At 45.1% G+C, this 16,367-nt stretch overlaps 1 protein-coding gene across 3 annotated transcripts in view; it reads left to right on the top strand.

Moving 5' to 3' along the window:
• Cfap61 (cilia and flagella associated protein 61) overlaps positions 1-16,367 on the top strand; it is a 262,922-nt gene that overhangs the window by 206,299 nt on the left and 40,256 nt on the right. For all 3 annotated transcript variants that reach the window (XM_063248629.1, XM_063248630.1, XM_063248628.1), the window contains 4 exons: positions 1,573-1,865; positions 4,597-4,924; positions 5,988-6,079; positions 12,342-12,547. In XM_063248629.1, coding sequence (XP_063104699.1) covers positions 1,573-1,865; positions 4,597-4,924; positions 5,988-6,079; positions 12,342-12,547 — 919 coding nt within the window. The remainder of the gene's footprint in view (positions 1-1,572; positions 1,866-4,596; positions 4,925-5,987; positions 6,080-12,341; positions 12,548-16,367) is intronic.

Here is a 16,367-nt window from a genome sequence, read left to right as displayed (position 1 = left end):
TTGACTCTAATCAAGAAGATGGAGGCTGGCTCAGGAATGTTCCACACAGCTCCGATGGGGAAGAGGCCTCTTGCCCTACTGTGGTGGAGGAGAGGACTCCACCCCCTTGCCCAGTGCTCTCCTTGGGTGCCCAGAGCAGGAGCAGAGTGTGGGCCCCCTCTGAGACCTGGTCCCCCTCTGAGAAGCCATTTGAAAGTCAGCGTGGCCTATTTTTCCCAAGCCAGTAAGATGAGCTATTGTACTGCCTTTTAATTTTGGATTGCAACTGAGTTTTGCATAATGTATTCCACCGAATTGAATCAATACATTTCCATTTGGGGGGTGCCCTATAAAATTCCTTTTGATCCTTTTTACAAACCAGTGTGTAATAGAGATGCAAAGTGGTAAAATTGGTACAACATGCCTGGAAAGCGAGTCCATGGCACATCCTCTCTTTGTGAAAAGGTAAAAATGATGATCTCATGTTAAAATTTCATTACTACACTTTTCTTATAAAGTCACCAACCTTAAAATGGATGAGATAAGGCACAGTTAGTGCTTATATCATTTGATCATTTGCATGCCAATATCTGGTAATCTGCACAATTATTTTCAAGGTAACAATATGCAACAAAATAACCATTGTTAATTTCCTATCATCTTGTGAAATTCTATATTGTTTTTATAGCTTTTATTCTCTTTAAAATAAAAATTTTTTGAATGGATGAATTAATGGAATAGCATTTGTAATTCTATAATTTTTTTAAAAGTAAGTAAATAATAGAGATTATTACCATCAAGATGCTTTTATATGAGAGAAATCTAGCTTAGCTGAGTACAATGGCACAAACCTATAATTTCAGCATTTGGGAGACTGAGTCAGGAGTGTCATGAGCCTGGGCTACACAGTGAGTTCAAGGCCAGCCAGCCTGAACTACATAGCAAGACTACATCTCAAAACAATAACAGCAGAAGATTGTTTATGACTTTATATTTGCTAAGCAAAATAATACCCTTCAGTCCCTCTGGCTAGGTCTGGACACATTACATTCTAAAACTCACAATTTGAATCTTTATAAAATTACTTTTCAAGAAGCAGAATGTCCTAGCCCTTAGTTCTAAAAAAAGAAATAATGTCCTTGAAGTTGACCCAGTTTGACTTTAAAGATTAGAATATCAGTAACATGATGTGCATAAATTTTTTAACCACTGCCCTTTTATCTCTTAGGGAGCACATGCAAGTATGGCAAACTTTAGTAATTTTGTTTCCTTAATAAGTATGGCAAATGGGGAACAAAAACAAGATAAAAGGTTTTATTCTAGGCCATTTCATTCAGCATAATTTCAACTTTCAAATTATAGGAACATAAATGAATGTCCTACTTCTGTGCTAGAAGTACTTGACTACTTTGTGGGATGTTTTGTGCCAATTCTTTACTAAATTATCTTGGTCACTGTTGCTAGGTAACACTGCTGGCTTCCTGCAGCTGAAAAATGAGAGGGTTACAGGGAGCAATTTGGCATTATTAGCGTTTGACTAATAAGTTGGTTTTTTAACTGTGTGTCTTAGCATTTTCCTCTCTCGTTTTCCAGGGAATGTCATTGTCTATGGAAATACGATTGACGCCTACACCACCGTGGAGACTCTCTTGAACCTGGGTGTGAGAGGCACTTGCATCTACCTCGTGCACACTCCGTCCAAGTCCACGGTCACCTGCATCAACAACTACTCAGTAGAGAGAGCAGTGGAGGAGGCACTGGAGGCAGCCGGTGTCACCACCTTCCAGGATGCCATCCTGGCCCAGTGGAACCAGGGCCTGAAACCTGACCCCATCTGCTGCGCCAGCTTCACCACACCCACCAAGCCTTTCCAGCTGCAGTGTGCTGTGAGTCTCAGCTGCTGGGCAGAGAATGTAGAGTCTTGGATTGGGGGTTCTGCTTTCTGACCCTTCCAGAGGAACCTCAAGCTAATGTCCACTCAGGGCCGCAGAACAACAAGTGCTTGTTACTGTCATGTCTCCAGGTGAAGGTTTGCCTGGGCCCACTGGGAAGTTCTCGCCAGATCTCTCTGAGGCAGCTGAAGTCAGCTGGAGGAGTTGGGGGCACCTTCCAGAAGGTGTATGTACTCTCTCGAGTGGCTGTCGATAAAGATCAACTTAAATTGATTTTAGCCAGAACCCTTATAAGTGGTTCCTCTGTGGCACTGGGCTTCCTGGCAGTGTGGCAGCTTATTTCTAAGGGCAAGTGGAGAGAAAGAGACACCACGCAGGGACAGAGACATGCAGACAGAGACAGAGACACAGAGAGAGACTGACTGTGTTCCCTTTATGACCTGGTCTCAAAAGGCATGTCTGTGGGAGGTCACTCACTGCACTGGTCCACGATCAGTGGGGAGGGAATTAGCCTCGCTTCTTCAGGGAAGGGGTCTGAGGTTGGAGGCGGGCAGCCATCTCTGGGGACCTGCCCTGTCCTGGGCCTGTCACTGCCCAAGGGCCATGGGGATTTTGTATTTTACTCCTTAGTACATTAGTTTCTGCCTCTACTTTGTGAACATTTATTGAACACCAAATAGATAGATCTCAGGTATTGTCATAGGTGTCATAGGAGATAGCAGTGAAAAAGAGAAATCCATTTCATTCTAAAAGTGTCTATACATGCATGTCATTGTAATTCCTATTTAAGAATAGAAAAACCAAAATGCTCTTGCCTCACTTTTCCCCTCCAAAATGTTGATCCTGGAAACTTGCCCAATTCATCCCAGGGAACTCCTGGAAGGAAGCATGTACCCAGGAAAATCTCCCCAAACCTCACTGGTTTCTCTGCCCAACCTTGGCTTCATGTTCAGATTAAAATCAGAATCATGGCAAAGTATCTTGCAAATGCTCTTCGTTGCCCTGATCCAGAGCAGCTTAAATTTCTGTCTTTCTTTCTTTCACCATCTGTCTAGCACTTGGTACTAGTGAGAGATGAGGAATGGAAAAGGAGGGATGGGGATGTCAGCCCCCTTGGGATGTTGGGTGGCCTTTAGTGGCGTGAATTTGCTTCTGGACAGTGGTGATGTTGTTGTGGGTCCCTCAGTACTGGTGACTGGGGCTAACATGGAAGTAGGGTCTTTGCAGATGTGATCAGTAGAGAGAAGGCCATACTGGGTCAGAGTCTACCCTCCATCCAGTGACCGGTGTCTTTCTCTGGAGAGAGATGTGCTGACCAGGAAGCAGCCATGCAAAGCCAGAGGCAGAGGTTATAGTGATGGCAGCATAAGTCACTGAAAGGCAAGGATTGCCAGTAGCCACCAGAGCCAGTCACGGTCTAGTTCCTTCCGTGGAGCCTTGGCAGGAAGCATGGTCCTGACCATACCTTGATCCCAACTTCCAGCCTCCAGACCATGAGAGAATGCATGTCTGTGATTTGCAGCTCCCCGCTGTGTGGCACTTTACTAGAGTAGCCATAGGAATCTAAAGCAGATGGTTAATGGGAATCTAAAGCAGATGGTGTATGTAACTGCTAATGATGGTTTTTATAACCAGAATCACACACTGTGCCCTATGTTTTCATTTGGCTTCTTTTACTCAGCATAGTGATTTTTGAGGTTTCATACAGTTCTGTGTATCAATAGTTCATTCCTTTTTCAATGCTGAGTAATATTTTATTATGTGGCTGTATCGCATTTTATTTGTTCATTTGTTTGCTATCCATATTCTTTAACCTGTTTTTGAATAAACATATATCTTCATTCTTTTACTGTATCCCCCAAAAAATGACTAGGTCACGTGATAGGTTGATGTTTGCGTCTTTAAAAAGCTACCTACTGCTCTCCAAAATAGCTGTACTCTTTTGCATTCCACCAGCAATGTATTGAGAGTTTCAGGTGCTCCTTGCTCTAGCCAACACTTAGTATTGTCAGTCTTTCTAATGTCAGCCTTTCTCCTGAGTGTGATGTGCTGTATCATTATGTTTTTAATTTGTGCTTTCCTAATGTGGTTAGTGGTGTTGGGCATCTTCTCATATACTTTTTGGTCATTTGTATATCTTCTTTTGTGTAGTTCTGAGCTATTATAGATTGTTTAAATTTTATTTAATTAAAATTTAATTTATTATAGATGGATTGTTTAATTTTCAATCAATCACTGATGCTGTACAAAATGCAATTGATTTTGTATATAAATGTTATAATCTAAGCCTTTGCTAACTTCACTTTTTTATTTTGGTAGCTGCTTGTAGATGCATGAACTACACGTAAATGGTGGCAGTTGTATGTATTATCTGATATTTAGACTTTTCATTTTCCCTAGTTGCTCAGCTCTAGTGACCAGGACCTCACATGCAATATTAAATGAAAGTGGAGGAAATGGACACCAATGGTATGTTCCGTAGTTCAGGAGAGAACTTCCAGATTTTCACATTAAAGATGGGATCAACTCTGGAATTTCCTCACACACATATAACAAAATTGTGACACATTTTTAGTAGGTTTTTAAAGCTACAAAATGATAAGTAATTCACAGTCATTTATTAACTAACTTATGATTACTTCTTAAATAACCCTAGAGATGAATCCTGCTTTTGAGCAGGTGAATGAAGCATCACGGAATCATGCTATGATTGTTCCCTTCCTAGATGTTCTTCAGCTTCTGTGAGAAGAACGTGGACTATGAGACTTTCAAAGCCTTGAACGACGCGTGTCTTGTCTATGATGGCCGACTTGTGATTGACACCAACTTCCACACCAACGACATCGCCATCAGGGCCGCCGGCCCTCTCACCAAATTCTCTAACAGATACTATGCCAATGACTGGACTCACAGCAACTTCAGTTCCAAAGAAGTGGGCTTTCAGCTGGCGGCCACCATGCTCAATCTCTTCGATCCAACCCTTGAGCCTGTGATGGAGCCACCAGCTGACCTGGACCGCCTCATCCCCATGTACAAGGGAGCCAAGATCCAAGGTACATGAGCAGCCACTCCCTCCCTCCGTGACACCATGGGCTGGGTCTGGCCAGCACTCACAGTGGCCGCCCTGGTTCTCTTAGGCATGGTGTGGGCTCCATAGTCTCCCAGACAGTTGCTCCAAGATAGAAGAGGGACACATGTCACTTCTGGGGCATTCATTAGGATCTCAGCATGATCGCTGTTAGGGCCCTTTGCATCTTGAGCATTTGTCTTAGGCCACTTCCTGTGGTCCCACTGACAAAGAAGTAGACTAGAAACAGTTCAGGCCTTCCCTGGAGGGTTTCTCTGACAGATTCCCCAGAAGCACAGGTCTTTAATGCTATCTGAGTGAATGAATGCCTGTCCTTTGCAGCTGTAAAACACTTCACTTTCACCTGCTCAGGCTTGTTGACCCCCAGGGAGGTAATGTGATAAGCAAGCTAGGACTCCTTGACCTTTAAAAACAGTGTTGTTGAAGATTATAGATGTTCCAGCCAGAAAAGCACACACTTTTACACAGTTGTATATTTACTTCCAAGGGGCCACAGAGCAGCCTCTAGCCATCCAGAGCAGTGGGAAGGAGGGGTGTTAGAGATAGGTGTGGGCTTGGAAACAGCTCAGAAAATTTAGAATTTGATAGTGACAGTTTTCTAAAGCACTGAGCAAAGACTTTTGTTGAGTTGCTGTATATAAAGTTCAATGTTTTATATTTGGGTCATGCACTGGAGGTATGAGGGGGATGGGATTGTGCTCAACGCCAAAGGCCTCTGGAGGTCTTGATCTGGTTTGGAAGGCGGGCTCAGTGTTAGGAGCTGTGGGGAGTCCCAGGACACATCAGGTTAGCTTGGCACATTTCAGGGCACAAGCAGCTCTTTTGTGAGTGTGATGTTGCCTGCACATTGATTTGATTACACAAAGCACAACCACCCCAAGGAGTGGCAGTTAACCATGCTGTGCTGGGAAAGTCTGAGGAGCACATGCATTGGAGACAGCTGTTTGCCCCCTGCTGAAAATGCCAACTCTGTCCCTTGCCTCCTCAGCAACTCATTCCAAATGTATAAACTTTGTCCTCTCCTCCAGGGGGCATCCTTCCTGGGGCCTACCACTACCTGCACATCACCAAGCCAGCCATCCCCACTGCTCTGGAGGTGCAAAGGACCCAGTCTGACTTTGTGAGTATCGCTCTCAGGGTTTGTTTTCCCTTTGAATCATAACGCTCCATCTGCAGCAGGATGAAAGTCTTCATGCAAGTCTTCCAGGGAATGTGTTGGTTCACACATGAGAAACCCCCTGTGGTGTCAGCCCCCAGTAGCCTCCAAGAATCCTTGTCCTTGTTCCCTTCTGTCCCCTCACATGCTGGCTGGCCTGTGTAGCCAGCAGGATACTGTAGAACGGACAGTGTGTGACCTCAAAGGTTAGGCCCCTGCATGTGCTCAAGCTTCTAGCTGTGCTTCCTGGATCACATATGCCTTGTTGTTAGGTCTCCAGGCAGCTACTTAGTGGGTCCCGCAGTATGGTGTTGAGCCTGCCATGCTAGCCAGCATTGGTTTCCCACCCATGGGAGTGGCTGCCTTGGCTAGCACAGCCCCTCCATTGTCCTTCAAGGTTTCAGGCAGATGCAGCCTACCCACATTTTGACCAACAGTTTATGAAGGCCATTGATCCAAAACCTCCCAACTCAGCCACTCCCAATTCCTAATTCCTAGACTCTGAGATCATTAAAATTCTTGTTATTTTAAACCAGTAAGCTTTCTTCAATAGAATTCACTATCCGAGGAGTTTCCGGTTCATAACAAATTGAGCAGAAGGTACACAGATTTCCCAGAGACCCTTTCACCACTACCGCTTCACAGCACACAGTGCCTCGGCTGATGTCGGCAGCTCCGCCAGGAGCAGCGTGTTTGTTAGAACGGATGGATTTATGCCGACACCGTTATCTACCAGGCCCAGACTGCACACTGGGGTTCACGTTTGGTCTTTTGTCCTGGGGGTCTTGACAACTGTATAAGGCAGGTGCCCACATTTTGAGATCATGGAGTAACTTCCCTGCCCTAAAAATTGTCTGTGCCCCCCCCCAAGATCTCCATAGTTCTGCCTCCCCCGTGTCACGCAATTGGAATTAGTCTGTTTTCTTCTCAGATTGGCTCCTGTCACTTGGCAGTATGTATTCAGGTTTCCTCCATGTCTTTTGTGGCTTGATAATGCATGTTTTCAGCATTCTTATTGAGCTATGTGAGTGCTCCATGGCTTATTCATCCATTCACCTGCAGAAGGGCACCAAGCCAGCAGTGTCCAGATGACCTATATATCTACTTTCACGACTGAACCAAGCAAAAAGCTCAATATCTGGGGTGCCCATGGAGATGCCATTATTTTACTCCCCTCTCTAAATTTCCCAGTAGGCCATCAGCAAAATAGGAGCCGTGGGGCTCACCCACCCTGGTTAAGGAGCCCAGAAGGACACATTAGTGACCGGTCACCTAGAGAGCTGATGCACCCTGCTTTGACAGGTCCAGGCTGGCTCCTGTCACCAAGGCTTCCTTGCTAGTGTCAGGTTTGCTTTCAAGCCAGTGAACCAGTCTTGGGATCTGCCTGCCTAACTTCTCTCCACCATCTGCCCCTGGGTGATTCTGAGGATTAACGACATGACCAACCTGACATGTTCTCAGGTTTCCTTGAGGATGAGGCTGGCCACACAGCGGGTTCCAGTAGAAGTTACTAAAAAAAAGTCCTGCAAAGGGAGCAGACTCAGAATTCTCCCTTCTCCCATCAGGAAGCTGGGAGTCCCACTCTCCTGTGCACCCCACAGACTGCAAACAAGTTCTTCAACTTCTCTGTACCTCCAGGCCTGTTAGCATCTTCTGTGAAACAGAGCAGCCCAGGCATGGAATAGTTCCAGATTAATAAGGAGGGGAAGCAGGTACTATTGTGTTTGAAATCTTTATCTCTCGCAGATTCTTGTGGGTGTCCTGTTCACATGGTCTGATTCAGATCACGCTGGGGACGCAGTCATTGGCTCTCCCGTTTCTGCTGCTGTATGAAACAGACATTTGGCTTGGATCAGAGCCCAGGTTCAGGAGTTCACAGGGAGAGAACAGAAAGAGGCAAAGTGCTCCAAGGTGTTAGGGACCTCTGGGCAAGGGCAGGATACACAGGTGCCTGGTCTGGACCTCTGAGGGCTATGTACTTGGAACAGGGCCTGCAGCTCACCCTGCTATGGGAGTGCAGTCCTCATGGCATGGCTGAGGGGCCACCAGACGCTGTAATGGCATCTCAGGGCTACAGTGTACGTGTCCTCACTCTCGAGTTGGCCACACATTGCAAGTCACTTTGCCCCGACCATCACCAGCTACCCTGAGCAATCACAGCCCACAGGATTCAAGGGCTGAGGAGGGAGAGCCTGTCTCTGAGTGGGAACAGTGTCAAGGTCATTTTTGCAAAGAGTATAGGATCGGGGCTGCTACTGTGCCATCTTTGGAAAATACAACGTGGCACCAAAAGGTCAGGGGATGTGAAAACCAGGGTGCGGCCCAGCATGTCCTGAGGCCAAGCCTTTGGTGGTCACAGATAAATAGCTTATGCCTAATGTGTATAACACCTAGCAAACACTGGGCTCGGTTCAGATGGAAGCAGACTCTTCAAGAACAGTATGCAATTTCCTACACACAGTGTCATTTACCCACGAGTCACTCGCATGCTCCCCGGATAAAGTCAGTGGAAGAGCCACAAGGGGGTTCAGATAATGAGATTTTTAATAAGAGTGCAACTTAAATAGTTGCCTTGGCGGGGGCTCTGACAGTATTTGAACAGGACCCCTGACTTTAATTAACTGTTTTGCCAGGTGGGGCTCCTTCTTAATTAGTACAGAAGATCTAAGCAGATTTTTTTCCATTTTTATTATTCAAGAAAAAAATGTAGGATGGCTCTGTGGCAATCTTTTGGGGTTGGAATTAATTCAAGTAAGTAAAATTGTTGCCAAAATGGTCAGGCCATCATCTGTATATAAGCAGTTCAGGTAGGTGGAGCAGCACCTCACTAGTGGCACTGAATTACTCTACAAAAAATGTGGTGCAGGTGACTCTCACCAGACGATCCCGTCTGTGCTCTCCACAGTCTCTAGGCAGGAGGATTCTTCCATGGTCTGTGAGCTCCTTACGCACTAAACCAACAGACGGAAGAAAGGCCTGAGCTGTCTACATAATAAACTACTGTGCAGACTCCGGTCCACCTGCCTTGTTGGCATGTGCACCATGAAATAAAGGAATTTGTCACAACAAATTCTGGATACCATTGGATACTATTGAATACTATTAAATTTAAAGTCCTGTGTTTGTGCTGAGAGCCAGGAGCCTGATTTTCTCTTACCCCAACTCTGATTAACCCTGCATCTTCCATCTAGACAAATTCCAAAGCTGTTTCCCAACGTTTGTGAAATCAACTCAAAAGGATAATCGCACTCAGGGGAAAAAAGAAAAACCATACCAGAAGCAGCATATTGGGTGTAAGATCTAACTCTCATAACAATTTACCATCTATCTAAAAAAGAAACTAGAGCACCCAACATGCCAAGTTGAAAAGCATGTAAAATAATCATAATCACCCAGAATCCTCAGGGGTGGTGGCCTGGGAGGAGCTTTAACCCATCATTTAATAGTGAGATCTTCTGTGAGGAGGAGCTGAGTCTTCCTGATCTGCCACCATCTGGGACCACACTGAACCTTAAGGATGGGGGTGGAGGGGTTGTGTTTGAGAACATCCCTTTCTTAGTCATCTGCAGTGGATGCAAAATACTGCTATGTGTTCCGAGTCCCCGAGAGGCCCTCCGGCTATGCTAACACAGGACACATCTCATTGAAACAGACACAGTTTGCCGTCCAGAGTTAAAAACCATGCTCAGCAATACCTGCTTACCGCTATCACTCTGGAGAGGCAGTTCTCTCACTGGAGGGACTCATCAAGCCCTTGTAGCTATGGAGCATGCATGCTTAGCATCATGGTGACACACCACAAGAGACCCAGAGATTGCTATTTGATCCTTAAAAAATAAGACCAACAAAAATTAATAATAAATAGGCAGTAGATCTATAGCAGTCACTGGAAGGACCCTGAGGGTGCCACCCTAATGGGATGGGGTGACCCCAGCAATGCTGAATGCTCATCCTATCACTGCTGCTGACCAGCAGCCAGCCAGGGTACCTCAGAAACTTGTCAGCCACCACTTATGAGGGATCACAGCCTCGACTTAAGGTGGTTGGCAGAAGTTCCTGTCAGCCCTGCCAGACACAGAAAGACCTGGCTGGCTCTGGCTGGGGTCTCTGGAGCCAGGTTGCTGTTGCCCACAGTGGTGGGTCTCGAGGTGGCCTGGAGATGTCCCTGGGTGCAGGACAACACTTCCCGTGGACTGTTTCTCCACTGTCCAGTAATTCTTGGGGAAACTTGCAGCTGAAACCATCCTGTGCTCTCGGGGAGGGCGGGAGGGCCCCCCCCCAGACCCTGGCAGCTCTTCCTCCTTGGTGGGAGCAGGCCCCCTGGGACACTCACTCACCTGCAGCTTTCCAGCTAAGTGGGGCTTGGGGAACCCACTGAATGAAAAAGGCCAAGACACATCAAGGACTGGCAGGATAGAGATTAGGGGATCAGATACCTGGAAGCCAGAGGCTCAGCCTGGCTCCCCTCACCCCTTCCTAGAAGGCCCCACCCCGCACTCCCCTGTGAGCCTGCCTCCCCCACCCATTCCTTTCCTTTTCCCTTCTTCCCTTCTGTTCCTGTTGTATCTCTTACCACTTCCTTGCTCTCTCTGCTTTCTGTTTCATTTCTGTCTCCATTTCATCAAAAATACGGCTCTTGCAAGGTCGGTGGTGTGCACCTGTAATCCCAGCACTTTTGAAGCTGAGTCTGGAGGATTACTGTGAGTTCAAGGCCAGCCTGAGCTGCAAAGTGAATTCAAGGCCAGCCTGAACTGCTTAGTGAAACTCTGTCTCAAAAAGACAAAGAATAAATAAATAAAAATAAAGTCTAGTTCCTCGTCATGGCACAGTCAGAATATTTACACTTCATCATTTTAGAAATGATAATCATTGCTTAAATTTGGAAATCACAGAGTCAAACGAACAGAAAGAGAAACAGCAAAAAATGATGCAGTCTCCCCACCATAGAAAATGACCATTCCCATTTGTTTAAGTGTTGCTATCCCCCCAGATGGGATGCACTGTTGATGGCTGAGTATTTTGCTATTATAATATGCACTGTGAACACATTCCCCTGCTGGGAAATCTGTTTAGATCGCACCATTGTGTCTGCCTTGTGGTGCGCCCCTCAGCCTCTCTCCCCAGTGTCGTTGTCCTCTTCCTCCCTCCCAAACTCCAGCTTGTCATCTTCTTCCACCTGACCTGGCCCCTCTCAAGCCTCTCCTCGACAGGACTCCCTGGCCTTCACCTTGGATCTCCAAACGCCTACCATTTGCCTCAGTTTATCTAAAAAGTTAAACCATGGTCCCTGTTTAGACAGAATCCCCAGGCAAAGTCCAGGACTGAGGAAATGTTTGGGATGAGAGGAATCTGACTTGCTTCCGGTCCCTGGGTTTCACGCTCACGTTCAGAGCGAAGCTCAGATATATACAGTCAGCCAAGATGAGTTGCTCTAAGCTGCACTCAGTCTGGGAGCAAAGTGAGAGTCCAGCTGCCACTCACAAAACCTTTGGCCTGCAGAGTTCCCGGTTCTGGCTCCCAGGGAGCAGGTCTGCAGGAGTCACTGGCACTGTCAGGAACTAGAACAGAAAAGCCCTCATGACATGGAGTTAGAAAGTTAGGGTTCTTTCCTGTCACTGGCTTCCTATGGCAGTTTTAGTTGGTTTTGAAAGGGCAAAATGCTAGAGACCACATCGCAAGCTATTTACACACCGAAAGGTCATCTTCGAGTATGCGTGTCTATTTACCATAGTCTTGGCCTTTGTTCCTGGGAACCACCTTTATCAAACTGACCCTCCCCAAACCCAGCCATCAGGAACTTATTTACCTTCACCTGTCTCTTTAAATATTCTTTAAAACAATGAAATTCCCTGTGATCACTGTGGATGTTTTCCTCAAAATGGTCCTGTGAAAACCTAAGAGATTTGAGTCTAAAAACAACTCACCGAGAAGAGCAAACCCAGTTCCACTCCCTCACTGTGAGATGCATTGAATGATAATGGGTTGTAACGTACCAACTAATTTAGAAACAAGAACGGTGCAATCACAGTTTAAAACATCCAGAGGAGCATTTAATCATGCAGTCAAAGTTCTGTTTTCAGGGATGCTAATCTTCTCTTGAGTTTGGTCAACATCCATATCTTGCAGCAAGTGACCAAGACCTGTTCTGTTTTGAAAAGCAAATCACTGTAATAAAGTTCCCAAAGTCGGAAGATGCTTTTAATGTTGTTTTTCTGGTCTGCCCCAGGGTTCAGAAATAGTGACAGGTAGCGCAAAAGCTGGGACCTACTTCTGGATTCACATCAACAAGTATAAAATGGTGGAAGATATCACATGTCTCTCCCGAGAGCCTTTCCCAGTCTCCAACTACATCCGCCTGTTCGGCCAGCATGAACAAGCCCTCAATGACCTGTGTGCACGTTACAACAGTGGCCGGATCTCAGATCTCTACAGGTAGGTGGATGTAACATCTGGCTATAGGAGGACACACAGGGATGTCTCATGCATGGCATCCGGATGTGATGCACCCTGGGAGGGGCTCAAATGGTAAAATTTGGTCCTGATCTAACACAGAACTGACCAGCAGCATTGGCTGAACAGTGAGAGGTCACAGGAGGAAGGACAGGGGCTGGGCCATGTCTACACCTGGACTCCAGATGCAGTATGGGCAGCCTTCACATGGGGGGGTGGGCGGTGACCACACACGAATCCCTTTCCCACGTAGCTTTTAAGAGCAGTGACCAGAGCCTGAGAGCAAGATTAGGAAGCAGGATGTGAAAGGATCTGGTCTGGTGTTGAGACCCGGGCCTGCCTTCTCTAGCTCGAGCTTGCCCAGAGGTGGGTGGCCATTTGCCCAAAAAGCTGGAGAGAGAATCCCTGCGCTGGGGGAGCTCAGTCTCTCTTTGCAGACTGCAAGACCTTTGCTGTGCTTTGCCTCACATTAGGCCTGGTCTTATAAAGTGGGAAGCAACTGCTGGACGCAGCCTCCCATTGATGAGGCTGGGAGACCACACCCCCTAACCTTTTGTCCCTCAAGTCAGACAAGGACAGATACAGGTGGAGGATAAAGATCACAGATGCTGGTAGCTTTAAATCATAAGGGTAGCTGCCAAGATCATCATTAGTATTTCCTCCCTCTTAAAAAATTTTAATTGTAAAATATACCATACAAGTAAAAAGTATTGAAATGCACATGCATACTCAAAGGGGAAGTAATACTGGAAATCCACGTGCCTGAGATCTACTATTAAATAATTCCTGGTTTGGGGGTTAGCTCAGTGGTACAAGTGCCTGCTTGACAACTGTAAGGTTGTAAGTTCAATCCCTGGTACCAAAAACAAAAAAAAGAAAGAAAGAAAGAGAAAATTCTTTACCTGGGGGCACTGGAAAGCATCTCTGAGCTTACCCTACCTCTGTCCCTTGGGAGACAGCCAGCATCCTGAAGTTGGACTTAGTCATTCTTTTTTCTGAGGTGTGAGGATCAGCAAACTTTCTACAAAGGGACAGATTTGGCCTCTGTCACAGTGCTCAGCTCTCACTGTGAGGTGGGAAAGTGACTAGAGTCAGTGTGTAAACAAGGGGCCTAGAAACAGGTCCCAATAAAGCTTCATTGACCAGAACAAGCTGGCCAGATTTGTTCCAAACCAATTCATCTTAGACATGGGCACATGGGCACAGTTTCCTCAGTTATGTGTAAAATTGAACAAAATTGTGTGATAAGTTGAATAGGATGCTTCCAAGCAGCAGCTCCCATGTGCTGAACAAAACTAGCCTTACGCTGTGCACTGTTGGTGAAAGCCAGGCACACTGGTTTTCCCAGCTGTGGTCCAGGCCTCTTCCTTGTGTAGCGGTGTCTTGATTCATTCATGGCTCTTCCTTTGATGGCTGTTTTAAGTTGTTCCAGTGTAAGGTTGGCCATTACCAACCTTGAGGTGGCTGCTGGGGACCTGGCTCATGTACAGAATTTCTGGACAGTGGCCCAGCTGTGTAACTGCCAGATGCTGGGACACACACATTCCTCGTGGATGCCCAAAGTCATCGTATCTCCCCTCCCCCCCAGTGCAGGAGAGAGCCTTTGTCACACTTTCCTGTCATACTTTGGTCACATTCAGGCTTTCAGATTTGATAAGTGTGACTGGGTTGCAAAGGTATCTTCCATGGCTTTTCGTTTGTGCTTCGCTGGTTACTAACACAGCTGCATCCTTTTTTGCTTGCTTCTGGAACTGTGACAGTTTCTATTTATGAAATTTGTTCATTTTCCTTTTGGGTTGTCTTCTTAAAATTCACAGGAGTTTTTATACCCTGTAGATATAAGCTTGTGTTGATTACATACTTCTAATGTGAAATTTCCCACTTTGAGACTCATCTTTTCACTTTCCACATGGTGTCAATTAACAGATATCCTTTTAAAAAATATTTTTATTTAAAGAGAATAAAGCCAAGCAAAATGAAACAGAATAAAGCCAATCAAAACAAAACAGTGTAAGTGATGCAGGGTTTCAAAACAAGATAATAGGGAACCAACAATGACTACCATAATACCTCTTCTTGTCTTTAGAATAGCTGCTTACACCACCAGACATGATAAAATCAAACAAAACAAAACAAAATGAAAGCAAAACAAACCAAACAATGAAAATGATACAGGATTTCAAAACAAGATAATAGGAAATCCAAAATAGCTACCATAATATATCTTGTTATCTTTGAAACAGTTGCCCATGCCATCAGATATAATAAAATCAAACAAGACAAAACAATGAAATCAAACTAAACAAAACAATTTAAATGACACAGGACTTTAAAACAAGATAATAAGAAATCAACTAACAATGGTTACCGCCTTCAGAAGGAGATCCTCTATGGATGCTATACCGCATGCTGTTAGAGGATCAAACTACTGGCTTTAGGCCTGCAAAGTCAATCCAACAATATGAGCATTAAGCTGTTTGTTTACTTTAGTAGCTATCATGTCAGTCTGTGTTCCTCCTAATCAGCTGGTTACTTCCAGTCGAACAGGGAGCTCTTCTTGTCTCCCAGCCCATGCACCGGCTGGCTCACGGAAGGGGGTTTGCCTCTTGGTTCTCCTACCAGCCCACATGGCTGCCGTCTTTCTTATCTTTGAATGAAGGCTTGCACAGTTTTTGTTTGATATGATTCAAGGTGCTTTGCATTTTTACAGTGGTGGTATTAGTATCATTTTCAATGATTGCTGCTGGTATATAGAAATACTCTAGTTTTTTGTATGGTTCTGCGTCCTGAAAACTTGCTAAATTCCTTCATTCTTTCAAACAATTTAATTTTAAATTCTTTTAGAGTTTCCACATAGAGAAATTACATCAACTAAAAATAATGACGGCTCTGTTGCTTTTTTCTAATGTTTGATTAGAATGCTTTTATTTCTTTTTATTATTTATTAATGCTTTTATTTCTTTTTCTTGTCCTACCATGTGGGCTATTTGTAGAGGAAAATGGAACTAGTAGTGAGGTGTAGTGCCCTTGCCTCATCCTGAATCTTAAAGGGAATGTGTTCTGTATCAGACATGTGGTGTTTGCTATTTATATGCCACAGATGCCCTTTTTTGGGCTGAAAGGGCTCCTTTTAGGGATGAGGGGTGTGGCTCATTGGTAGAACACTTACCTAAGTTGCAGAATGCCCAGCGTTCAATTGTCAGTACTCCAAAAGAATTTTTTATAAGTTCCTTTCGGTGACTGGTTTGCCAGGCTATGTGCGTGTGTGTAGGCATGTGTGTGTACGTGCGTATGTGTACATGTATATGTGTGTACATGTGTACATGTGATGGGGCTGAGCTCAGGGCCCTGTGCACACAAAGCATAAACCCTGCCACTGAGCCTCAGCCCAGCATTTTCATAATGAATGGATTTTTGGCTTTTTTTCTGGAAATAACATTTAATTTTTGAGTATTTTTATGTAAAAGGAGATCTTTCTAATGTTTTCAAATGTAAGCCATATTTTGATAAATGCTTTAATCCTGGGCTTCTTCTCCTCACGGCTTTGTATGCTTGATTCTGTTAATCCTAAATAATTTTTTCTTAAAATAAAGGATTTGAAGAGTAAACACATTTGCCCCTCAGCTTGAGCATTAGACATTAGCCTTGCTGGAGACTTGGGTTCATGGGAAATCCTTTGTCTGTTAAAGAAAACATCTACTGGGTGGTGAAAGATAGGTTAAGAATCTCCTCCAAGAAAGAAATATGTGCACATTTGACCAAATTCCAAGCCTCAGCTGGGCTGCTTCTCTTGGAAAGGTGA

Source organism: Cavia porcellus, unplaced genomic scaffold, assembly GCF_034190915.1.
Source record: "Cavia porcellus strain 051 isolate PalLab524CR breed Dunkin Hartley unplaced genomic scaffold, mCavPor4.1 scaffold_5, whole genome shotgun sequence".
NCBI classification, from domain to species: Eukaryota; Metazoa; Chordata; class Mammalia; order Rodentia; family Caviidae; genus Cavia; species Cavia porcellus.
This window is presented reverse-complemented; position numbering and strand designations above follow the sequence as displayed.